General features: G+C 25.6%; 1 protein-coding gene across 2 annotated transcripts; it reads right to left on the bottom strand.

The window, feature by feature from the left end:
• Window positions 1-46: 46 nt before the first annotated feature.
• LOC135931407 (ubiquitin-like protein 3) lies at window positions 47-26,942 on the bottom strand. Of its 2 annotated transcripts, XM_065468491.1 has the most exons (6): window positions 26,666-26,942; window positions 26,383-26,573; window positions 2,037-2,145; window positions 1,575-1,664; window positions 1,220-1,297; window positions 47-896 (listed from the first exon to the last, which is right to left on the bottom strand). In XM_065468491.1, the coding sequence occupies exons 2-6, from the start codon at window positions 26,407-26,409 to the stop codon at window positions 820-822; spliced, it is 381 nt and encodes a 126-aa protein (XP_065324563.1). In that variant the 5' UTR covers window positions 26,410-26,573; window positions 26,666-26,942; the 3' UTR covers window positions 47-819. The 2 variants fall into 2 exon arrangements, with proteins under 2 accessions (XP_065324563.1, XP_065324562.1); XM_065468490.1 differs by having other exon boundaries at window positions 26,383-26,942.
• Between the last annotated feature and the right edge of the window lie 207 nt (window positions 26,943-27,149).

Raw genomic sequence — 27,149 nt, 5'->3', positions numbered from 1 at the left:
ATAAATCGTTTTGAATCTATTAATTATTGTAAATTTAATTACGTCATTAATGAATATCGTTTATTAATTTAAACCAAACATTAAGGTATAACAATAACGATCGAACATTTAAAAAATTAATTATAAATAAACAATCTATTTGATACATAACAATATACATTAAGGAAAGAAAGGTAAAGGAACAAAAAAATAAAACGCAAGAGGAAATAAAATGGAAGTCCTACAGAAAAGGAAAAGTGCGAAATAAAGATGGATCCAAATTTAATTTTCATAAACTATGGGAAAAAATCTAATAAAAACAAGAAAACTAAAATAGTAAGATAAAGAATAAAAAGATAAGATAAAAAAAGAAATATAATTATAGAAAATAATTTGTTAGTTTAAGATTTTGTTCAAAAATTAAAAATAAAATAATATTAGAAAAAAAGAAAGGAAGAGAAAATGTAACATTTCAAAATTGGAATATTATTTTAAAAAAAAATTTTTTGAAATATTTTTTTGTTAAAAAAAACTTGTGAAATAACATTTTACAATTCGTGAATATCCATTTTTAAATTTGCCACAAAAAAAATGAGTCATAAGGTAAAAATTAGCGCCATCTACATTCGAAAACTTGTGAAATATATTTTGCAATAGTGAATATTTTAAAATTCAAGAATATTTCCTTGTTTTGAAAAATATATATTCGTCTTTCCTTTTAAATTATTTCTTTTCAGAATTTTTTATATTTCTTTTCCATCGTTTCTTTTCTACAAAATTTATTTCATTATGTGTATATTTAAATTTATGGAAAAGTGGCCAGAAGATTCAGATACAACGTCACGTGATCCGGAAACATCTGAAACAACAGGAATGGAATAAGACAGAGCTGAATCTTTTAGTTTTTTTTTTGTCATCTTTTTTGTTTATTTTAAATGAAAAATTAAATGGAATAAATAAATTGAAGGACTAGGTAAGAAAAACAAACTAAAAATTGAGAAAGAATGGATAATTAATAAGTTAAATAAATGAAATTATAAAGAAAATAGAAATAAACGGAAAGGATAAAATATAAATATGTTTAAGAATGTTACTGATTAGTTACTTGGGGAAAATATAACTTGACTAATTATTTTTCAATAAATAAACAAAGAGTGGATAAAATAAAAATATGAAGAATTAAAGAAAAAGAAACAGGAATATGAAGAATAGAAGCAAATAATTGTAAAAAATTGATAACCATGTGGGTTCGGTTCCGGTAAATTTTCCCGAGCAACTAGATGCATAACAGAAGTTTTTCCGAGAGGCAAAAGGAGAGCTAAAAAAAATGAAAATCAATGAAAAAGAATTTTTTCCTTCTTTATTAAATTAATATCTTCTTATTTTTTATTTTTTGTTTAGTATTAATTTCTATGTTTCTTTCTTCCATCTCAATTTTTTCTTTTTTTAGTTTATTTTTCTTATTTTTGCTTCTTTTCTTATATTAATTCTCTCTTCATTTTTTTAAATTTTTACCATCCTAGAACAATTTTTATAAATTACATATTTATTATTTTCAATCTTAAATTTATTCATTAAATTTTTTCCATTATTACCTCCTAATATCACATTTCCGTGCAAGAATCTTCCTTGATAAATCAATTTCAAGAATTTGGGATTGTTGTTGACTCCTTCCAGATTTTTAGCTTTAAGAATTATTTTAAAATGAATAGAAGAAAAAAAAGAAAGGAATCGAAGAAATAAATATTTCCAAAAATTTATTATGTGTCCTTAAAATTCCTCTTGCAAGTTTCGAAAAATTATATATTCCTTAATTTTTTTTTATATAAAAAATTTCGTTCCACATCTAAAAATTTCTTTGGATCTTCCCATAAATTTTTTCTAAAATTCCGTTCCTATAAATTTCCTCTAAAACCTATTATAATTTCTATTTCCAAATACAACTTCTGAAATTCCCTATATCACCTAAAAAAATTATATCCTAGCAGGAATGGTCAGGATAATTAAGTATAATAAAATAAAATTCCCAAAATTGGAATAAATCATGTTATTTAAACCTTCTTCCCAGGTGTTGTAAACAAGATCTGTCACGTAATTGGCTGAATGATTTGGCGCGAAAAGAAAATCCCTCTTTTTCCCATCAATCAAAATAAGTCTGAGATTTATCTTTTTGGGGGAAATCAAAAAGAATTAAGCAGGAGATGAAGAATCATTATATATATGGAAAAATGAAATAAATATTTTAAATGGAATGATGTGCCCCAAAAAGGATGTTTCCCCAATATGGCGGTGGAGTGGAGTTTTCGTAGAGTCAATTAAATTTAATTAAATTAAAATATAAGCAATTATGTAAATATACATATATATAGAGTTTGTCAATAGTTTTGGCATGTTTAATTTTGTTGATGAATATTTTTGGATCAAATATAAAATCAAAATGACTGTGATAGATGATTTTAAAATTTTTTGCGAGTAAATTATGTAAATATCAGAGACCTGCAGGCCCGGCCTTAAGCCCGACCCCGGACCTGGCCTAAAATTTTTTTTAAAAAATACCCGAGCCGGGCCGTATTTTTAATTTATACAACATGATTCGTCAATTAGATATTGTTATAATGATTATATATAGTTATGATTAATATAATGTTTGGTGAAAGTTAACACTAGCTAACAATTATAGTTTTCCTGCCATGGAATAAATAAGAAAAGGATTAAATACATTATTATATAATATATGTTAAATTATTTATTAATTAAAATATCTGTTTTATTTTTTTTATAAATACAATTAATATAGTATATTCTCAAAATATTATTTACACAAATTTTTTATAGTATCAATGTAATATAATAAATATCTGTTTAGAATAAAAAAAATAATAATTAAGCTTGCTTATTAAATGATAATACTCACCGATAAATATGATAAAATACCAAATAGATGAATTTTTTGTATATTATACCAGCAGGATATGTCTCCCCCCATCAGCGGGAGACTCCCGCAAAAATCTACCGCAATTTTTTAATTACTCCCGCAATTTTTTTTTTAGTATTTTAACATTTTTAATATATAAATAAAAATTTTGAGAGACATTAATTGATTATTTTTATATTTTTAAAATAATTTTAAATATTTATTCGAAAAACATGTCTAGTTTGTAAATTTCTCTTTATAAATCAACATCATTTCATTCATATAAGTCATGCAATACAAAAATATTTTCAAATAATAAATAATACAGATGCAACTACATTTGCGGAAATCGTATACATCTATCATGTAGTTCAACATTCACAAAGCTATATCATCACAATGTGGGTCGAATTTTTTTCTCATGATATTTAACGACTTCAATATAAGTACAAACCTTACTTGTGGCAGAACAAAAATGAGCAAGGCTATCACAAGTGTTTTAGTACCTAAATCCTAGAGGTCAATTCTAGACGATTTGAAAGATGGGCATCCATATGCAATTCTAACAGAATCAACTAATAAGGGAAATATTAAAACATTTCCCTCGATCCATCGCTATTTCAACAAGAATAAGAACATTTCAATAAAACTGTTAAAAAATTTTCCTAGGATAGTGAAAAATTCAACGATGTAGCTAGCCACATAATGATAAATATAGCTGATTCAGGGTTATCAATGATTTGCATGTCAGCTTTCTGCGCTGATAATGTCTCTGTAAATTTTGGCAAAAACCAAAGTTACCAAATTGAGGCAGCACAATAATGAATTAATACCAATTGGCTGTATATGCCATATACTACATAATTCTTGCAGAAGGCAATAAATGTACTATCTGTGGATGTCGAAATAATTGTGATGAAATGTTTTAACGAATTTAGTCATCAACATTTAATGAATTAAATGAGTTGGTAAAGTGGTCTGACTTGGAATGGTGTGAGTTGTTGCGATTGCGATATATACCTATTAGGTGGTTGTCATTAATACCTGCCATCGATAGAATTTTAAAATTTTACAAACCCTTAAAAAAATACTTCTTAAATAAAGATTTTAAAAGCTCTACTAAAATTTTGAAAAAGTTTTAGAGTATGAAATGGCAGAAGCATATTTGGGATTCGTTTCACATGTTCATGCAGTTAATACTCATTTGCAATCAGAATATTCTTTATAAAATATATTCAGAAAATCATGCTACAGCTTTTTCTTCTCTACAGTTAAAAATTGATAATAAATTTTATGGCGCTATTGCTAAAAAATTTATATTAAAATGTTCAAATAATACTCTAATTAATACATTTTTAAATGAAGCAGATATTTTTATTAAGACAATTTTAGAATATTTACAATCAAAATTTGATTTTAATAACTCTATTTACAAATGTATAAATATTATGACCATGGAACAGAAACCATCAATTGATGGTTTTTATAATTTAATAAATATATTAAAAATACCGAAAGACATTGATTTCTTGTTTGAGGAGATTGTAATTCTCTCTATTTTTTATGATTCGCCAAAATACTTAAAATTAGATGGTCTAAAAGCCAGGGTTGGGCAGTATCGCGGATATTTGTATCTAAGATACAAGATACAAAAGTATCTTAATTTAAATAGTATTAAAATTTAAAATGATACTGTTTTAAGATTTAAATGAAAAATTTAATCAAAATTTAGATGTTTTAAGATAATTTTTGATATATGACGTTGGTCGTCATATAGCAATTTGCTAACAATTAGAACTACCATATTTGAATCGTTTTATATCTGTCTATTTTAAAATTATGGAAGAAGAAAATAGAATAATATGTTTATCTTCGTCTTCAGATGATTCTTCAACCGAAAATTATAACAATAAATTTAAACTAAGCATACTTAAATGACAAATTTTTTGAAGTACTTATCATAATAAAGAAATTCATCGTGACTTTGTTATTGACGAAAAAGTTATAGCAACTGTTACAGATAACGGCTCTAACTTTAAGAAAGCTTTCAAGGAGTTTGGATATTCTATGGAAGCTGTAGAGAATGACTTTGACATCAATGATGATGAATGTATAGAATTCGAAATCATTGAAAGTATTATTTAATACTTATTTAAAATTTATTATGATATTGTAAATTTAGTAAAAAATTTTATTCAAATAAAATTATTTATTTGTTTATTTAAGGGTCTAAAGAAGCCTCAATAACATTGCCTCAACACATTCGTTGTTTGTGCCATACGATAAGTCTAATTGCCACAACAGATGTCGAGAGAGCTATTTAGGATTCTCCTAACATTTCTAAAATTCATCATCCTGCAATAGCTAAATGTACTAAGATATGGAATGCAAATAATAGGCCTAAAACTGCAGAACTTATCAAGTTTTAGGAAAACAATTAGTTACACCTTATTGCACTAGATGGAATAGTTTGTATGATAGTCTTCATAGTTTATTAAAATTTAAAGGCGAACTTCCTAAATTATGTCAAAAATTAGAATTTCCTAAATTAAGAGATATTGAAATTCAATATTTAGAAGAATATTGCAATATAATGGCCCCATTGGCTATAGCGATTGACAAAATACAGAGTGAAATCAACTGCTATTATGGAGAATCAGCTCCAATTTTAAATGTCGTTAAAAAAAAATTACAAATTTAATTCAAACCATTCTACAATTTTGCAAACCATTAGCTATTGCCATAGAAAATTATTTAAATAAAAGATTTAAAAATATATATGATTTTGATAACAATTTTAAAAGTGCATTTTTGGCAACTATTCTCATCATCCCTATTTTAAAAATAGTTGGATTGATGGTGAAAAAGAAAAAAAATACCTTCAGGATTTGTTATTACATGAAGTTTTAATTGTTTTTAAAAATAATATTGAAATTAATACTTCAACAAAATCTTCATTTGATGAAGATGATGATTACTTTTGCCTTAAAAGTACCACATCCAATTCTAATAATTCAATAAATGATATTGAAATAGAGGTCCTAAATTATATGAAAGATGACAGGCGGAGTATAAATATGTTAAATAGTTATAAATATATAAAAGAAATATTTATTAAATATAACACAATATTACCCTCCTCAGCCCCCGTTGAAAGATTATTTAGCTTTGCTAATATGGTTAATAGACCAAATCGTCAAAGATTGAACGATAAATCATTTGAAAAATTAATAATATTAAAAAATAATGCTGATTATTATTATTTACTAATTATATTATTAAATGGAATATCGCATTATCTTTTATAATAAATTTGTTATTTTCTACAATTTATTTTAAATATTTTTTTATAAATTTATATTATAGATAAGAAAATAAAGCTTTATACATTTTGATTTTGACTATTTAAAGTTTTTTAAAAAAGTATCTTGTATCTTAGATACTTTAAAAAAAAAATACAAGTATCTTGTATCTTATTGAAATTTTTATAAAGTATCTAGTATCTTGTATCTTAAATACAAAATTTTATAAAGTATCTGTATCTGTATCCGAATACAATTTTCTGAAAATTTGCCCAACCCTGCTAAAAGCAGAGCAGAAATGGGTAGAATTCTTTCGTTATAACGATAAATCCCCATGCTTGGAAAAAATATGCGAGTATGTCTTCTCCTTACCTAATTTAATGCCTCATCCGAGCGCATGTTTAGCCTGATGAGGTCTGCCGGGAAAAAGGAGAGTAATCGGATTGCTTTAACAACATTAGAGGCCGAGGTAATGGTTACACAAATATATAATATGTCATTCCAGGAATTTTATAAATATCTCAATAACGACGGTAAACATTTAGTTCTATTATTTACATCTCAAATAAAATATAATTAAGTTTTAGCAATGGCGCTATAAAATTTATTGTCAATTTTTAACTGTAAAGATGAACACATCTGCAGCATAATTTTGTGAATCTTTGGATTCTTCTGATTGCAACTACACATTAACAGCATGTAGTAGATTTCCTACATGTGAAATCATTCCTAAATATTTCTCTGCCATTCATTATTGAAAAAAATTTTCAAAATATTAGGACAGCTTTTATAATCTTTATTTATGAAATATTTTTTTAAAGGTTTATAAAATTTTAAAATTCTATCGATAACTGGTATTAGGAACATATCGCAACCAACATTGTGCTGACTCAATTCTGTAAATACACTCTGTTTTTACAAAATTCACTGAGGCATTTTCAGATCAGAAAGCTAACATGCAATTTATTGATAATCTCGAATCTGCTATATTTACCATTATATGGTTAGCTATGTCTTTGGATTTTTCACTATTTGAGGAGAAAAAATTTAATAGTTTTATTAAAACGACCTTAATTTTGATGAAATAGCTGAGCTTATTAGATGCGTCTGTTAGAATTGCATATGTATGCCCATTTTTTCAAATCGTCAAGAATTGACCTCCTAGATTTAGGTCCAAAAACATTAATGATAGCCTTGCTCATTTTTGTTCTACAAGTATAGTTTTCATTTATATTAGAGTCGTTAAATATTACGGGGAAAAGATTCTACCAACATTGTGATGATAAGTGTTATGAAATCTTAGGGAGATATTATTATTTTCATTTCTTTTATCGATTTTTTGAATTGTTATTATTTTTTATTTTCTTTTATCGATTTTTTGGAATTGTGACAAATTTTTTTTTGACCAATTCTTGGAATTTGTATTTTTTGAAAAAGTTTTCTTTGTTAAAAAATAAAAAATTATATTTTTTTGAAAAAAAATTGTTTTTTTCTTAGAAAATGAAAAATAAAAAAGTTGTATGAAAAATAATAAAATTGAAAAAAGAAAATCCATTCAGCATTAAGGAAATATAACATTATTTAAGATTACGTAAATCTCGACTTAGAAATTCGGCGACTTAGAAATTAAACATAAGAAATTTAACAGTGGCGACGATATGATAAGAACCTGGGAAAACGGATTGAAAAAAAATAGCAGCAATGAGTTATTAAAATAGTAGAGATTTTTTCGCTAAATAATATTTTAAAAAATATGTGAATAATTGTGAAACTTCTAAAAAAAATATTTATTAATGATGACATTTACAAAACAATTCGGAGAAAATTTTACCAATTATATTCTAAGACTTGAAGCGCATTTTGCGGCAAACAATATTACAGATGAAAAAATGAAAAAAGCGATAATTATTCTCTCATTACAATCCAGCGATATATATATTCTAGCCCAAAAAGCTGCGCCGAAAAATATGATGGATCTAAAATATTATGATATGTTAAATATTTTAAAGGGGAAGGAAGCATGTTATATTATCACGATAGACGAAATTTATTCTTAAAAATTTGAAGATAGTTTAATTATTGATAAAATAAAACACGAATACAAAAATGATAATAAGGTCAACGATATGGATAAAGGAAACGAAAAATTCCGGGAAAAAGCACCAGACTCAAAAAAATTACCAGATTTTATGCCTTGTCATATGATTTCCATTAACGATTCTGTAAATTCTTACAGTTTAGCACTTGTATCAAGTATCGAGAAAAAAGAGCAAGTCCCGTCAAAACGAAAGATATGTTCTAAGTATTTATTAAAGGATAAATTATACGTTAAAACCACTAAAATTTTACATGAGTGTAATAAAATTGATGTAATACCCAAGTCTCTAACTAGACATTATCAAGATATAAAAAATATTTTAAAAGATAAAAATAGTGAAAAAATCAAATTAAATGACAATATAAAAGTTAAAAATATTTTAAAGGACAAAAATAAGGGAAAATATTCACCCAAAATCAAAAAATACAAATTCGATATATGTAAATTAAAAATATTTCAATATAACATCTGGGACGACGATGTATCAGCACCTCCGATAAAATTAGGAGAAATTGGCAACAAAAAGATTAAGAGACTCACGATCAGAATAATTCAACAAATAGAGCTACCGAAGAGGGAACAATTTACGAATTCCAACAAGACTAAATTCACATCCAAGATCTTCAACTTCGACTTCGGAAGGGGAAGGAAATGGAAGCAGGATACGAAAATAAAAAAAAAATACTAAACGAATTCTTATTAGCTTATAGAAACCAGCATACGACTACAGGAGAAACCCCAGCACAGATGATGTTCGGACGGAATGCTCGGAATCATCTTGAAATGATTAAAGAAACCCATGAGAGCAAACAAGACGATACGCACGCAGATCAAAGAGGTACATTTTTCAAGATAGGACAATCAGTATGGGCGAAAACTTATAGTGACAAATAAAGTGGATCAAGGGGACTATAGTGGGCCGATTGGGGAAGTTCATATATACTGTGGAAACCGCTAAGGGCCAGTGGAAGAGACATAAGGATCAAATTAGTAAATCTTTTTAAAAAAGGGAGATGTTATATCTTAGGGAGATATTATTATTTTTATTTCTTTTATCGATTTTTTGGATTGTTATTATTTTTTATTTTCTTTTATCGATTTTTTTGAATTGTGACTTTTTTTTTGACCAATTCTTGGAATTTGTATTTTTTGAAAAAGATTATTTATATTTTTTTGAAAAAAGATTTTGTTTTTTTCTTAGAAAATGAAAAATAAAAAAGTTGTATGAAAAATAATAAAATTGAAAAAAGAAAATCCATTCAGCATTAAGAAAATATAACATTATTTAAGATTACGTAAATCTCGACTTAGAAATTCGGCGACTTAGAAATTAAACATAAGAAATTTAACAATAAGTATCTCTGTGAATGTTGTACACCAAGATAAGTGATTACAATTGCCGCAACTGTAGTTTCATCTGTATTATTTCTTATTTTTGGAGTATTTATTTTTGGAGTATCTTATTATGTATTTAAACGTGATACGTGATAATTAAGCGCCTATCCCTATAATGTTATACACACACGGTAGATTTCCAATTGCAGTCGTTTTGCGGGACATTCGCATAAAATATATTTTTAATTGTAAAATTAAAATCGTTTTTTTATAAAATTTTATCTTGTTTACATTCTTATATTTAAAAAAGATCGTTGGTTTTTTTTTATAAATTAATATATTTTAATAAATCAAGATGTTATTTTATATTAAAAAATAGTTACCGACTTTGTATTGTAAGTATATAAACTAAATTTCTCCCACAATTTGAAAATTTTGACCTGGCAACCTTGTATACCAGGTCGAATATAATTTTAAAAAATTTCGAGCCGGGCCTAAAAAATTTTTTTTAAAAAAATCCAGGCCGGGCCGGGTCTTAAAAAATTTTGAAAAAAATCCGGGCCAGGCCGAAAATTTAATGGTACCTCTGCAGGTATCTGGTAAATATGAAGTAAAAATAAATAAAAATTATGCTATTTTATTAATATTGAGTCAATATTTCTTTATGTTTAGGTAATAAACTAGTTTTCGTTATAATCAACAGGCTATATCAGCGGCATGCTGAGTTGGGCAGTAACGAGAAACAAGTAAGAGCTATTACAGGTTAGTAACTTAAAACATGTATTTTAAGGCATTTTGAAATGTAATTTTGAGCTATTATTGTAGCGAAATACATTAATAAAATCCTTTATTTTATTTTTTTTTCAAATTAATGATAAATAATAGAAAATATAGTTTTCAACGACCTAACTTTATTTTATAAATTATTATAACATATCGAGGAAATCACTTCGAATGGATAAGATATTATGAGAAGGAAGAGGATAACATTATTACATAATACAAATATAATGGACTAAGATAATGACTCTTCAGAAACAAATAAAAATCATTAAGAAAATAAAGAAGCATAATATGCTATTTTTTTTGGTCTCTTTTTATTAGGCATAAGGAATCTGTCATTCTATATGATATATTTCATAAAATAATTGATAAAGGCATCAAGAATGACGAGGTTAGTGTAAAGTATGTTCTATGTATTCCTAAAAAAATATTATCATGGGACAACAAATTTTAGGCTCCACATTGCTGTAAAAATTAATATAATAATAATTATTTTAACTAGTTGATAACCCGTCAAGAATGACGGGAATAATAAAATCTTTAACTATTATATGAAATTTTTTTTAAATACAATTTTTTATATGAAATAAATGACAATTTTTAGTGATTATTTATTCATTTTATTAAATTTAGCGTAAAATATATGAAATTATAATCAAAAATGTAGGGTAGATATTGATAAATTGGCATTGTATGTCATTTCCATCAAATATTGTCGTTGAGATAAAATTTTTATACTGGCATATTTTGGGGTGGTAATATAAGATAAATGTTTATTTTTCAATTGGTTAAATATAATTTAAATTTATTTGTTAAGTCTAAATTGTAATAAGTACTTAGGATTAGTGAGGGAGGTTAATTTTATGGCATGGGAAGATATTGATAAATAGGTGATCCCATATTGTGGTTGAGATAAAAAAAATTTACTGCGATATTTTGGGGTGGTAAATAATTTAAATTTATTTGTTAAATCTAAATTGTAATATAAAAATAATTTTATAAAAATTAATAAATTTTACTTTGAATATAAACACAATAAGATCTAAATTATATAAATTAATTGAAAAATAAATGTTAATAGCAAAATAATAACATATATAAAAAAGATTATATTACAAAATTTAATATAGAAGGTGGCTGAGTGGAAGAGGGTTTGCCTTTAAAACGTTAAGTCATAGGTTCGAATCCCGTGATGAATAAAAAAAAAATTTTTTAATTTAACATTAGAGATATATAGTCTCCATCGATTTATTTAACATTAAGAAGATAGGAAAGTTGATAAAAAAAATATAAATTAACATTAAGATGATAGGAAAAATTAACATTAAGATTATATGAAAACGTTCCTTGATTACGGTGATTATATATATAGATTAAGCATCATTTTTAGAGATGGCACCTTAGACATACATTATAAATATACAATACAACCAATATAAATTTTCTTGAAAGTCAAACCAGGAAAAAAAATTAAGATAATATGAATACTGTTAAAAGTATTAAAGCTTATTTTATTCAATAAAAAATAGTTTCTTTTACATAATGTTTGAAAAACAATTTAGATTAATACAAAGTATACTTTAGGCGTATAAAGTAACAAAATCAATTTACATAAATTAATCATTAACGTATATTAATAATAACCAGCGAAAAAAATGTATTTATCCCTTTCATTCATGCTAGGCTAAAATATAACCCACCAATGTTTTCAAGTTTGCACAATAGTACATAATTTAATCCACCTTTAACATTTTTAAAACATTATTTTTTTTATAAAATAAATAAATGATGCTTATTTAACATTTAAAAACAATCTCGTTAAATTCGCCATATTGAGATTTTTATTCGTACTTTTGTATTTTTTTCCAGATTTTTCAACGGATATTTTAAAAATTCATATTTTTAAAAGTATTCAACATTTTTTTATATATATTTAATAAATATATTATTTATAATGGGTTTCAATGAATCCCACTATGCAGAATGTCGTCAAGTTATATTAGTTCTGACTATATTTATGAATACTTTAACTCAGAAGATAAAATGCCTCTTGTAAATTTTTTATAAACTCCCAAATTTTGAAAAAATGATCATCGCTTAATTCCTGAACCACCTATTGAATTTAATAAGCCTTATGGACCAATTAAGGCAGAGAATGTGTGGCACAGTAAATTCAAGACGAAAAGGTCTATCTACATTGAAAGCAGATAAAAAAAATGGTTAGAGGCGATCATAATTGGATGATAAATGAAGACGGTATCGTTGTCATTAAATGGATGGATAAACGATCTGTTCAGCTTCTCTCAAACTATCATAACCCAGCTGATGTCGTGGTGAAACAGAAAGATGACAATATAATTAATATAAACTATCCCAAAGTAATATGTGATTTTGAAAGATGAATTGTGATGTTTTTGATCAATTAAAATCATGAAATGAATAGAAAAAATAACAAATAGTATAAAAAAATAATTATTATTTCATTGACGGGTATTATTAATATCAAATTATACTATACTAAATTATTTTTACTAATAGCTAACTCATATGCATTATATAAAATGATTGACAAATCTAGTATGCCTATGAAAGACTTTAGAAGGGAATTAATAAATGGTATGCTGGTAGAAAGAATAGTTTATCTGGACAGCTCACCGGCAGAACCCAGCTATCCAACACCATCTAATAAAAAGAAAGTGTCCTTGGAGATTAGATGTGCCGCCTCACATTTACCTGTAAGATCAGGGCAAAGGAGAAGATGTGCTCATTATTAAACAGATGTTGATGAACATCGTTCAGATTGGGCATGCTCAGTATGTGACGTGGCGTTATGTCTCTCCAAACCGTATCATAAATAATAAATCATAAAGATGTTTATTTGCAGAGTGGGATAGCAGATGTCCCACTTTAATTTAAGTAATATCTATATATTTTTAAAAATAAAATTATAATAAATTATGAGATTTTTACATTTCATTATTTTCAATAAATAATTTTACCTGTGCATAATTGGACTATTCAATTATAAATTTCTGTGCACTGAAAGGGTTAAAATAATTACGGTGAAATAAATAATAATAATGGCTTACTAAAATATTAAGGATAAACCTCAACATATCCCTTTTTTTTAAAGACTTCATTTTATACCCAGGAAATTAGGTCTCTTGTTGCCACGATTCTTTGAGGTGATCATTTCTGATCCTACCTTTTAAACCCCAAATATTGTTTAAATTTAACAACCAATGAAATTGAATACATGTGGCTTCTGTATTCAAACACTGACATTTACCTATCTTGATAAAGTTCAAGCAAGATATGAACCATTTATTAAAATGTTTTCAAATAATATAATAAATAAAGTAGATCCAATTGAATGGTGGGTGGCCCAAGAAAATTTGATGAAGGATGTAAATATTCTAAAAATAAAACAACTATTTATTGCATCTTCATCATCCGCTTCAATAGTTTGGAATTGTTCAGCTTAGGGTTAGGAACAGAAAAGTCAAGATAATTAGTTTATTTATTTAAGAAATTAAATTCTTATAACAATGTCGACGATATAGATATTACTTGTGATTTTTAATATTTCTTAATTTTACAAACTAATTGATTATTTTTTTATTATAAAGAAATATAAAAAAATTTTAAATATGTTTTTGATTTAAGTTTCGATTTATATTTACAATATTAAATAATTTATCAATATTGCGATTAGGATCAACAGTTATTTTTCTACTGTCAAAAATTGAGGTAGTAAATAAACTTTTTGATCTAACAAGTGGTGATTACTCGTGCAATTTGGATATTTAATTTAGATTTTGCTTATCTAAGTCTTTATCTTTCACTATTTTAAATTTTTATTTTTTTAAAAAATCGGGGTATTTAAAACGCGATTTAAAACAAATTGATTCAAATCGGCCAACCCTAGCCATATTTGAGCTTTCTTTGTTTCTTCTACAACGACTCTTCTGTAAGCGATTAAACATTTTGATTGCATCAAGAATGATTTCCAAATGTCGTCCACTTCAATTTCCGAATGGAGGAAATTCGATATGCCATGTGCTTACTCACATATATCATTGTTTTATTTTATAAACTTCTTTTTTAAAAGTATTTTCAGGTATTTTGTCCGGACTATGCTCCTTTTTCTATTTGGCATTGAAGCGGCAGAAATTACGCTTTAATAATTTCCCAAAAAATAAATGCTCAGTCAGCATCAACCCTGGATTTATCATTTATACAGCAGGAATTTAACTGATACAAGTATTCATTTCTCATATTTTTGGAATTATTTAGTTAATAGGTATTATGGCCATTACCTACTAAAACATTAACTCTCCATCGTTTTTGAAAATATCGTGAATCTTATAAAAAAAACAGTTTATTATCTCAAATTGGACATGATTATAAAGATTCAAAAAATTATAAGTTAGTCCGGACTGTTTGCTTTATTTACAAAATTCTAGTTTAAGTTGAGCATGGGTCTGGATTAGGCTAACAAATCATACTGGGTGGATTATAAAGAAGGAAGCATATTATGGCAATCTAGTTTCAATATTTATGGTTACACAATTTCGGTATGGAAAATCGGCACGGCAACAATTAAGCGCAATGACAATTTGGAGAGAAGCTAATTAAGCTGCAATTTATTTAAAAATCATAATTTTATTAATATAAAAACAAATGGATTATTATATAATATTTATAAGGGTCTGTTGATGGTCGGTCTGCATAATATTATGAGGTATACGTCGGTTTTTATATTATAAAAATTATGGTTTTTAAATAATTCGCAGCTCAATTAGATCAGCGTTGAAATGTCGACACGCCTAATTTTAAACGCGGATTGACAAAAACTTATTTTATTTAAAAGTGGCTCACTGAAGAGTTTTCCTTTACTAAATGCTATGTTAATTGGAGAAGAATATGAAAAAATGGTAGATGTTAATGTAATGCAGCATTTTTAGCTACGATTTCCTAGCCATATTAGAAATCGAGATGGGGAATTTCTTTGGAGAAAATTTATAAGTATGCAAGAATTATTAATTAAAGTGGCGATTTCATTAATACAAAATTTCTTTCTTTTCAGTTAGTGATTCCAAAGTAAATAATGATGACTATTTTTGTTGATCATAATCAAGCACTCGATTTAACAAGAAGTACCTCAATTTCTTATGAGATTCGTCATTAGAGATTAAAATTCTTCAATACCCGATAATAAAGTAAATATTTGAATATAACCTTCTGCTTGAACTTTTTCACTCATGGATTGATAAATACCATTCACAGACAGGGTTGCCAAATCTCTGATCAGCGGGGAACTCCTGCAATTTTTTCCACAACTAGTATAGGACTCTACTGCAATTCTGCCAAAAATCTCCTGAAGATTTAAAATTTATCCCAAGTTAAAATTTTTCACATTTTAAAATTAATGTCGTAATTTTTAATGTATTTGTTTAATTATTTCATTTTATAAGGAAATTATAAATAATCATGTTTAGGTTGTTTTAATTTTAAAAAAGTAAAACGATGTATCATCTTCAAATGAAGCAATTTCAGAACCCTCCTTTCTTATTGGAAGCTAGCTTTGATTTTAATTATAAATGTTTTAACGAATAATACGATACCCGAGCAGGATAATTTTTCTTTACTTTGGGAGTGAGACGAAAAATTACAAGGTATAATTTTAAATTTAACTAAATTTTTTCAATAAATTGCCAATTTATTAAAGTATCATAATTTATATAGAAAACAAGAAGGCATGTTTTATATCTATTTATAAAATGAAAATGTATTTTATGTAGAATTAAGCTACTAGATAATGTATTGTATTTTGCGAACAATTTTAATATATTATTTTTTAGCTTAACGAAATACATAAATCGAATTATAAAATATTTTATTTGATTTTAAAATTTATATTTAGTATTGCTTTTACTATTTTTAAGTTCGTTTATAGGATTTAATTTTAAAAAATTAAAGAATCAACTCTAATTTTAATAAAATTGGATAGGAAAATAAGATCTTTTATTTAATATTGGTTATATTTTGCTGTTTTTTAAATGCCCTTATTTAAATTTTTTTGATTAAGATTCTTTTAGAAAGATCACTTTTCTTTGACTTTTTTTAAGTATATCTCTTTTTGTATTCCCCCCCCCAGGTCTACCACTATTATGTGGCCAATTTATGGATAAGGGTTATGTTTTGGTGGATAGACCTGCCATATATCGTTTTAGGTGGCGCCGCCCTGCCGAACGAATTAATGTTCCATGGAAAAAAAGAGACTACATGCCTCGCAAATGTCCTGCTATAATTAAAAATTCTTAAATCTCGTAAAAATTATAAATTATATAAAATGTCAACTTTAAGAAATTTTAAATTTATTTTTCTATATTATATAGTATTAGCTAATTTTATTCAATTTTATTTTCCGCTATCTTTTGTAAAAAAAAATTAACTATGAACTGAATATATTCCAAATATTTTATTAAATCCAAATAGGACTCGGAGTAATGTATATTGTTGGCTAATGTGATAATACCAGTGTTAATTTTACTAAAATTAACAACAAATAATGACGGAATCTAAATAAATTAAAGAATTATTTATCCCAGCAGACTGTAGCTGCAGCTAAAAAAAAGTGCACAGAATCAATAACTATGAAGTGCTACAAACATATTCAACAGATTGAGAAATAAAGTAAAGCTCAAAAAAATCTATTATAGATATATATGTTGTCGAATGGGAAATCGTGTAAAGAGTGTACCTAGGAGATGTTTATCATTTGTTCCTGAAAATTTTTTTAGCCCTTGAAAACTTTTTCTATTATATTATCTGCCAATTTAAAAAAAATATATTTTAAGATGAATTAGCAGAAGCATATCTAGCTTGGCATGATCTACTGTATATGGCTCATTATAAAATGATTCAAAGAACTTAATTATGTAATGATAATCAACAAATTAGCAGTAATGGAAAATATGATGAGCAAAATCTTCATTAAGTGATCTCATTTGACATACAAAGTCGCAAATAAAAAAAATTATCACAATATTATTTTTCAAAAATAATTATTAGTCCATCAAGTTATCAATGTGAATTCATATAATAATAAGTAGATAATTAGTCGAAGTACAAACAACAAAATGATGCCATAGCTGACTATTAATTAATGAATTGCAAATCTAATGGTATATCATTGGCTTAAATTAGAAAACTATGCTTTTATAGCATAGTTGTTAAAGCTCTTGTTTAAAAGTAGCTAGCCCCAGAGACTTTCATGGGCCGGGCCGGCCTGCATGCCCATACCCGGCCCATGCCTAATATTATATTTTCTAGCGGGTCTGGGCCGGGCCTGGGTTTAAAAAATTTTTGGGCCTAAAATTATTACATTTAAATTTAGATTATTTAAAACAGTTGCTAATTTAATGAAATATTGTCTTATTTTCTTCTAATAATAATAAATTTCAATATTGTAAACAAAATGATTGCCTAAATATATTTAAATATTGTTAATTTTCATTAAATAAAAAAAAATTAAATTTTTGTGAAACTTATTATGGGCTTGGGAGTTTTTAACATTAAATATAGGCCGGGCCTGGGCCGGGCTTGGTCAAAAAATTAAGGCCCATGAAGGTCTCTGGCTAGCCCCCGCTTCTACCTTCTCAAAAGGAGCTAGCTCTCGCTCCAAGTAATAGAGTGCCACTCCATACCCGCTCCTTGCTTTTCATTTTTTTTCGAAAGTACGCTAAACAAAATCATATTTTTTATCAAAAAAGTTTTATTTATATTAAATGATATATCAAAATATTTATAATCTTTTGTTAGCTTTTAAAAGTAATAATAAATTTGAATCTAACAAAGATCCACGCTCGACTAAAATCTGTTTAGCAATACTAAACAGGCGCTCAACAGGAGCACTAGAGGGAAGCGGGGTATTGTATTTTATAAAAATATTTTTTAATTCAGAAAATTTATGTAATTTTCATATCATTATGTAAAAAATATTTGTCTGATATATTTATCTTCCTGATAATCAATTTTATGGAAACCAAAAAAATCTTCCAAATCATTGCAGGATTTTTGCATCAGGAATTTGTTTTCTTAAAAAATTAATTAATTTGTATTTTAGTTCCATATTTTGTGCATTTTCTTTCCATTCCCAATTTTATTTGAATGCAGAAAAGATAATAGCCGCAATGATATTTTCAATATTTTAAACATTTGAAAATCTGTAATATATTTAAATAGATAATTTAGTTTTTATAATAAACCTTTTATTAATACTGTTATTCTACAAGAGATAGGCAAAACTCTAAATATACTAAGTCATTTATTTTTAAAGGTTTAGATATGGTTGGAGTTAAGAAACCCATATCCATATAAAGCTCAAGGATTTTAACTCTTTTAGAAAAGAAAAATATTTTTTATATGATGGAAATAAAAATTCGATTTCTTCTACTATGATGTCTGGATCCATAATATCAAAAACTATTTTCTATCAAAGAAATTTTCAATATAAATGAAAGAAAAAATGAAAGAAAAAATTGATATCTAATATTTTAACTGATTAGATGAAAAACCAATATAAAACTCGGCTCAATATTTAATATTGCATAAATTAAAATAAAATTTTAATTTTATTGAATTTTAATTAACAAATAAATAAATTTATTAATATTTAAAAAATAATTTAATTTATGTATTAAATTTAAAAAAGCGGTGGAGCGGCGCTTCTCCACTCCAGCCCTAAAAAGAGCTAGCTCCTGCTCCCGATTTTTAAAAGGAGGGGTACTCCAGGTGTTTTTATCGAATTCGGTACGAAAGAGCGAAAAAAAAATATGATAAAAATGTTCCCATAATTTATAACTCCACTAAAAAAGTCATGAATTCTATTAATAAATATTATTATTTTGATTGTTATATATGGTAAATATTAAGTATTTTTTAATGTTTAATATTAATTTTTTAAATATATAATAAAAATAATTTCTTAAAATTATTCTTAATATCATTTTGTTCTATATATTTTTAATCTAATTTATCTTTTATCACTAGCCTAATCATCAATAAAGCAAGTGTTGTTTTAGTTTTTCAAATATTTCATTCTATTATGTTGAGAAAAATCTAGAATTAAAAAAGCAGTATTAAATATATCTCTACATTCACTTTTTTGATAAGTGTCCCTATCAAAATAATAGGCTTTCGATTTTTTATCTTTAGTGTTAAAGCCTTCATATATATTAATAAATTATTTATCTTAAGTATTTATACATTGCAAAGAAGGATTAATCATTTATATTTGCACTGAATAATATATAATATTAATAACCCAATCATGATATAATATGCGATCATAAAAATCGAATAGACATAATTCATATTGCATATTAAATTAAATATATATAAAATTATGCCAATAGTAATATAACGATTATATATAATGTAATATAACAAAATAAATAATTTATTAAAAAAATTATATAAAAAATATAGTAAAATAAAAGTGAATGGAATATTTACATTAAAATTATATGCATAGATTTTGATTAATTTTTTAAATTTCATGTAATTGTAATAAAAAATATTTAATTGGATAAATTGCGAAATACATATTTGTAAAGGAGCGATAATAACTGTGAAAATGTTTATAAATAAAATAAAAAAATAAGATTTTAATTTAATGATTTTGGAAACCTCATCCAAAAATGTAAGAACATCTTCGTTTTCTTCGTAAATATCTGTTAAATTTGAGATCATACAATATTTTATCTCGTAGGAGTAATTAATGCGATTAACCGTTGATCCATTATTTATTTGAATAAGTTTTAGATCATTACTATTTTGATAGTTTATTAAAATTTTTATTAATGTATAAATATTAGGATGAGCGTAAGATATTTTTCGGTTCAGGGCATGATGAAATCCCTCTAAATGATTATTGGTGCGGGGACCCAGTACTCCCTACCTAAATTAACAATATATAAATTAGATATTATATAATTTAACATTTTTTATGCCTTGACCATATTTTATAAGGAAATAGTGGTCTAATTCCTAGCCAAGTTGTATCCATATATTGCATAAAACTTAGTAACAAAGTATTGTTAGCAGCCATTTGATAGCAAGTATCACGTACTATTGCCACATGTTCATCCCTACAGAATGGGAGTGTGCTCATTCTTCGGACTACTTTATGTATATCCGAATGCCCCATGTACGATGCTGATAATCCCAATGTTTGGCATTTTCGCCATAAAGCTTGTGAAAAATGAAAATAACAACCTAAATATATGTATAAAAAAATTAATATATTTAATCTACATTAACATTTTATTGCCATTGTCGGAAATACGTCATTAAGAGCAGAATTGGCTGCGTTTTCAAAATCTGTCTGGGCCAATGATGGACTAAACCACTAAACCAAATATTGTTATCACCACAATATGTTATAAGGACTCTTAATACCTTTGTATATGTCTCTTTATTTTTGTTTGGCAAAAGAGCATATACAATAGGTATCATTACCTTGTGATACAATACATGAATCACATAGAGCTGATAATATAAAGTATGAGCAGAATAAAATGTTCCATCCATATATATTTTATCAGCTCTCTCTGCTAATCTCAGCATTCGAGCTGTTCCGAAGATGATCAACTTATTGCTATCAGTATATAATAAAAATTGTCCCCCCCGATTGGTTAAAATATATTCGGGAGTCAAATGAATATCCTCTACAGAATGAGGTAACATAGGGCGATATTTTTTTATAATTCTATCAATAGTAGTTTTGATAGAGACAAACGAAGGGATAGCCTCTGGATAATCTGCAATATCCAAGCTCTCCGAGCAACGAATCTCCATAGCTTTTTCATAAATATCTAATCTTGTCTCGAGAGGATTTTCTGCTACTACCATTTCTAAGACGCTATGGGAACGAAAGAGCGAAAAGTTTGGAATATTTCCTGTAAATGTTCCCAAGATGGAGAAAATTTTTGATATGGAGAACTTTTCTTTTCTTTAATAAATACCATGAAAATCCCAACTGTCGCTGATAATTTGAAAACCAGTTTTAGGCGGAGGCAATTAGATATTCAAGTATATAAACTTTTTATAAATTTTTTTATAATTTTAGAAAACTCAAAAAAGACACAATTTCATAATCTATAAAGGTTATGAATATATACTTCATAAAAAAGGTAAAAATGCTACGTATTTTACGTGTAGAAAAAGGTGTGGAGGCCGAGGAAAATTGTTGGCAGGTTACAATTTTATCATAAGTGTGAAACATGATATAAATTGTAAGTCAAATCAGGGTACATAAATTAAATCTGATATAATAAATGATTTCTCTTCTAGATGCCCAACCTTTACCAAGTATAATATTTCATAACATACAATTCCAAATAGGTATCTCTCAAATTATTGAATTAAAAGTTTCTTTTACTACATTTGTTTTATTTATTAATTTAAGGATCAAATACTCAGCTTAATAGCAATAATGATGCACAGTGCTCACTGCCATTGAAAGTATAAATTTTTTTACCAATTAGTTTTTAATAAATTTAATGATTTTAGATGCAAATTCAATACAATCTACAAGCAACTCTCTATTAAGAGATAGCCATGCCTTTACTGTTGAAAGTATATATTTTTTTACCAATTAGTTTTTAATAAATTTAATGATTTTAGATGCAAAGAAGGTTAGTATATAATATTATATAAATATAATCTTCCTTTTTTTTTCAACCCTTTAAATAAACATAACATATTTATTAAATCTATTTTAGAAGATGATGATTATCAAATTGATGTTGCTAATACGTTAATTGATTTACATCAATACAGTCATAGTAAAATAAAATATATAATGATTAATTATTTTTTTATTTATTAAAGGCCCTCGTTTTATAAAAAGTCAACAAGGAAAAACATTGTTATTTTATAACATGTTTTTGTATAGAATTGATCATAAAAAGGATCTAATTATTTATTATCGGTGTCGAAATAAAAACTACAAAGGTAGATGCAAGTTTGATGGAACGTATTCTATCACGTGTCTTCATTCTCAACAACATGAGACATATTTTTATGAAAAACTTAGGACTAAAGAGGTCTTAGAAATGGTAGTAGCAGAAAATCCTCTCGAGACAAGATTAGCTATTTATGAAAAAGCTATAAAGATTCGTTGCTCGGAGAGCTTGGATATTGCAGATTATCCAGAGACTATCCCTTCGTGTGTCTCTATCAAAACTACTATTGATAGAATTATAAAAATATATCGCCCTATGTTACCTCATTTTGTAGAGGATATTCATTTGACTCCCGAATATACTTTAACCAATCGGGGGGAACAATTTTTATTATATACTGATAGCAATAAGTTGATCATCTTTGGAACAGCTCGAATGCTGAGATTAGCAGAGAGAGCTGATAAAATATATATGGATGGAACATTTTATTCTGCTCATAGTTTATATTATCAGCTCTATGTGATTCATGTATTGTATCACAAGGTAATGATACCTATTGTATATGCTCTTTTGCCAAACAAAAATAAAGAGACATATACAAAGGTATTAAGAGTCCTTATAAAATATTGTGGTGATAACAATATTTGGCTTAGTCCATCATTGGCCCAGACAGATTTTGAAAACGTAGCCATTTCTGCTCTTAATGACGTATTTCCGACAATGGCAATAAAAGGTTAATGTAGATTAAATATATTAATTTTTTTATACATATATTTAGGTTGTTATTTTCATTTTTCACAAGCTTTATGGCGAAAATGCCAAACATTGGGATTATCAGCATCGTACATGGGGCATTCGGATATACATAAAGTAGTCCGAAGAATGAGCACAATCCCGTTCTGTAGGGATGAACATGTGGCAATAGTACGTGATACTTGCTATCAAATGGCTGCTAACAATACTTTGTTACTAAGTTTTATGCGATATATGGATACAACTTGGCTAGGAGTTAGACCACTATTTCCTTATAAAATATGGTCAAGGTATAAAAAATGTTAAATTATATAATATCTAATTTATATATTGTTAATTTAGGTAGGGAGTACTGGGTCCCTGCACCAATAATCATTTAGAGGGATTTCATCATGCCCTGAACTGAAAAATATCTTACGCTCATCCTAATATTTATACATTAATAAAAATTTTAATAAAGTATCAAAATAGTAATGATCTAAAACTTATTCAAATAAATAATGGATCAACGGTTAATCGCATTAATTACTCCTACGAGATAAAATATCGTATGATCTCAAATTTAACAGATATTTACGAAAAAGCGAAGATGTTCTTACATTTTTGGATGAGGTTTCCAAAATCATTAAATTAAAATCTTAATTTTTTATTTTATTTATAAACATTTTCACAGTTATTATCGCTCCTTTACAAATATGTATTTCGCAATTTATCCAATTAAATATTTTTTATTAAAATTACATGAAATTTAAAAAATTAATCAAAATCTATGCATATTATTTTCATGTAAATATTCCATTCGCTTTTATTTTACAGATATATTATTTATAGAGTTTTTTAATAAATTATTTATTTTGTTATATTACATTATATATAATCGCTATATTACTATTGGCATAATTTTATATATATTTAATTTAATATGCAATATGAATTATGTCTATTCGATTTTTGTATATCATGATTGGGTTATTAATATTATATATTATTCAGTGCAAATATAAATTAATCCTTCTTTGCAATGTATAAATACTTAAGATAATATTAATATATATAGAAAGCTTTAACACTAAAAATAAGAAATCGAGAGCCTATTATTTTGATAGGGACACTTATCAAAAAAGTGAATGTAGATATATTTAATACTGCCTTTTTAATTCTAGATTTTTCTCAACATAATAGAATGAAATATTTGAAAAACTAAAACAACACTTGCTTTATTGAATGATTAGGCTAGTGATAAAAGATATAGATTAGATTAAAAATATATAGAACAAAATGATATTAAGAATAATTTTAAGAAATTATTTTTATTATATATTTAAAAAATTAATATTAAATATTAAAAAATACTTAATATTTACCATATATAACAATCAAAATAATAATATTTATTAATAGAATTCATGACTTTCGTGGAGTTATAAATTATGGGAACATTTTTATCATATTTTTTTTTCGCTCTTTCGTACCGAATTCGTTTTTATCTGTATGGGCTTTTTGCTAACATATCGCCCCAGAACATCATATTGGTAATATTCAATTGATTTTTTAATTTTAATCCCAATACATTCATAATTATATTAAAAATATTATATTATAATGATTTTTGAATATAACGCCATCTATATTATCTTTTTTTATTTATAAATATAATAAAAATTTTAATAAAATTAAGAAACAAAAATGGATATCGAAATTTTTTATTCAAGTGTTTAATATAAAGGTAATAAACATCTTTAGAAAATATCAACACCCAAAAAAATCCTTACCTACTAACAATGTTAATTTTTTATTTTTACCGGAAATAAGAAAACACTTTAAATTTCGATATTTTCCAATGTAAAATTTTAAAAGCTATAATATGATATATAATTTGTAACTCTATCTTAAGTTTAAAAAAAAACAAGATTTAATGAAACATGATTTTCGACTTTGAAAGGATATATCTTTGGATCTGGTTGAGCTGGCACTCTAAAATTTGGATTTTATTAACATCTACAACATAAATAACTAAGATGCCAAGTTTCATTCATTTTTGAGATGGTCGACCAAATCACTGGTCAATTTGTCATGGAATTACCCATAATAGATTTTATAGGTATTTTAAATAGTAGATAGCAACCATCGATATTAAGGGAACAAGAATATAGATAAAAAGGAAAGATGGTCATTATTCACAAGAAAATATTTATGCAATTTTTCCATTTTGGCAAAAAAATTTATTTTCTATTTAAATTTATAATTAAAAAATATTACTATTGCAAAAATGGTACATGGTCGGATTGTATTTTAATTTTTTAAATATACCCAGGCTGGGCCTGAATTTTTTTTAAAAAATAGCCAGGTCATATATTTTAAAACCGATTATTTTAAATAACCATTATTAACTATAAATATTATAAATAAATATATTATAATTAAACCAGGCCAAGTGAGAAATTTTTTAAAAATAAAATCTGAACTGGGCTTAAAAATATAAAATTTCGGCTGGACCAGGCCAAAAAAATTTAGAAATCTCAAATTAAAATATTTAGTATTTGAAAATTTTTTAAAGTTCAAACTAAAAACTGATTACAAAAAACATTTATTCAAATAAGTTCAGTTCCCTCTAATCCTTGATATTTTCAATCTTAATTATTGCCCTTCACTAGATGTATAATTTTTCAGTTGTCATATTCATATCCTAAAAAAAATTAATTTTCAAGCTAGATTTCAATATTATAAAAATAAATATTAACATTATTATTATACATTATATGTAAATTTAATTCAATAACAATATTTTAGATTAAATGACACTATTCAATATTTTATTGAAATTATATTTTTGTGTTATCTTGTGTGGTAAATTTATATAAAAAAAATATAATTTTTTATTTATAAATCTTTATTCTCTTTTTAATCAATACATTATTATATAAATAAAACAAAATAAGAACTGGCTTTAAAAGAAATAGCCAGAACTAAAATATCTCAAATATATCAATAATTGTTTCTTCTTTATATTCCTAACTCTTTCATATAGGATATATAACAATCTAAATTATATTTTTTAATATTATATTATGTTATAAAAAAAATTTGATCAGCTAGATATTGTTTTACAATTATTTATCACTTCTTTTCTAATCTTTTCATCAATACTCAGCTTCTAATCTTTTAACTCATTTCTTTCTCTTTTAATTTTCTTTTGCTCTTTATTTTTTTTCTTAATATTTTTTAAAAATTTATATAATTTACCTTATCAGCAGGTGTCTTGTTGCTCATTATCAGCTGGTGTTGTAGAGGATTGATCAATTATAATTCCAATTTTCTTTAACTATCAGTTTTTATTAATAGCTTTATCATTATCATTGAAAATTTTGTTGTTAAATATTTATGATGAATTTGTATTAAATGTTGATGACTGGAATTTATAAATCTAAGATTTCCTTATTGAATAAAGTATAAGATAAAAATCTTATAATACCACGAGAATATAATTAAAAAACGCTTATAATAATATATTTCTAAATGTGCATACTCTAAGAAACAGGTCAAGAAATAAACAAGATCTGATGTTATTCAAATATCAAGGATCGAATATAAGGTCTGAAAATAATAGGAATACAAAAGATTGAATATAATATCTGAAGGTAGTCTAAATTATTTTAAGAGGTCAATAATACAGATCATATGGCATTTAATCCTGAAAAAAATATTTCTGAGGACCTTTTTAAAATTAATATATGACAAAAATCACAGAATATATATAGAATATGCTAGATTTAAAGGTCTCTACGAATTAATAAAGGAAACTTATTTTTACATTTAAATCAAGGTCTAAACTTTAATAGAAAATTAAATAAATAACTTTCACAAACTACACATATTTATTGTATTTTCAAATATTAATTAAAAATAAATCAGCATTCAATTTATTATTACATTAAAGATAAAATGTTAAATTGAGTGTACAAAGAAATTAATATTTTAAACATATATGAGTGACAATTATTAATAAATTG

Source organism: Gordionus sp. m RMFG-2023, chromosome 1, assembly GCF_954871325.1.
Source record: "Gordionus sp. m RMFG-2023 chromosome 1, tfGorSpeb1-WG-v2, whole genome shotgun sequence".
NCBI lineage: Eukaryota > Metazoa > Nematomorpha > Gordioida > Chordodea > Parachordodidae > Gordionus > Gordionus sp. m RMFG-2023.
This window is presented reverse-complemented; position numbering and strand designations above follow the sequence as displayed.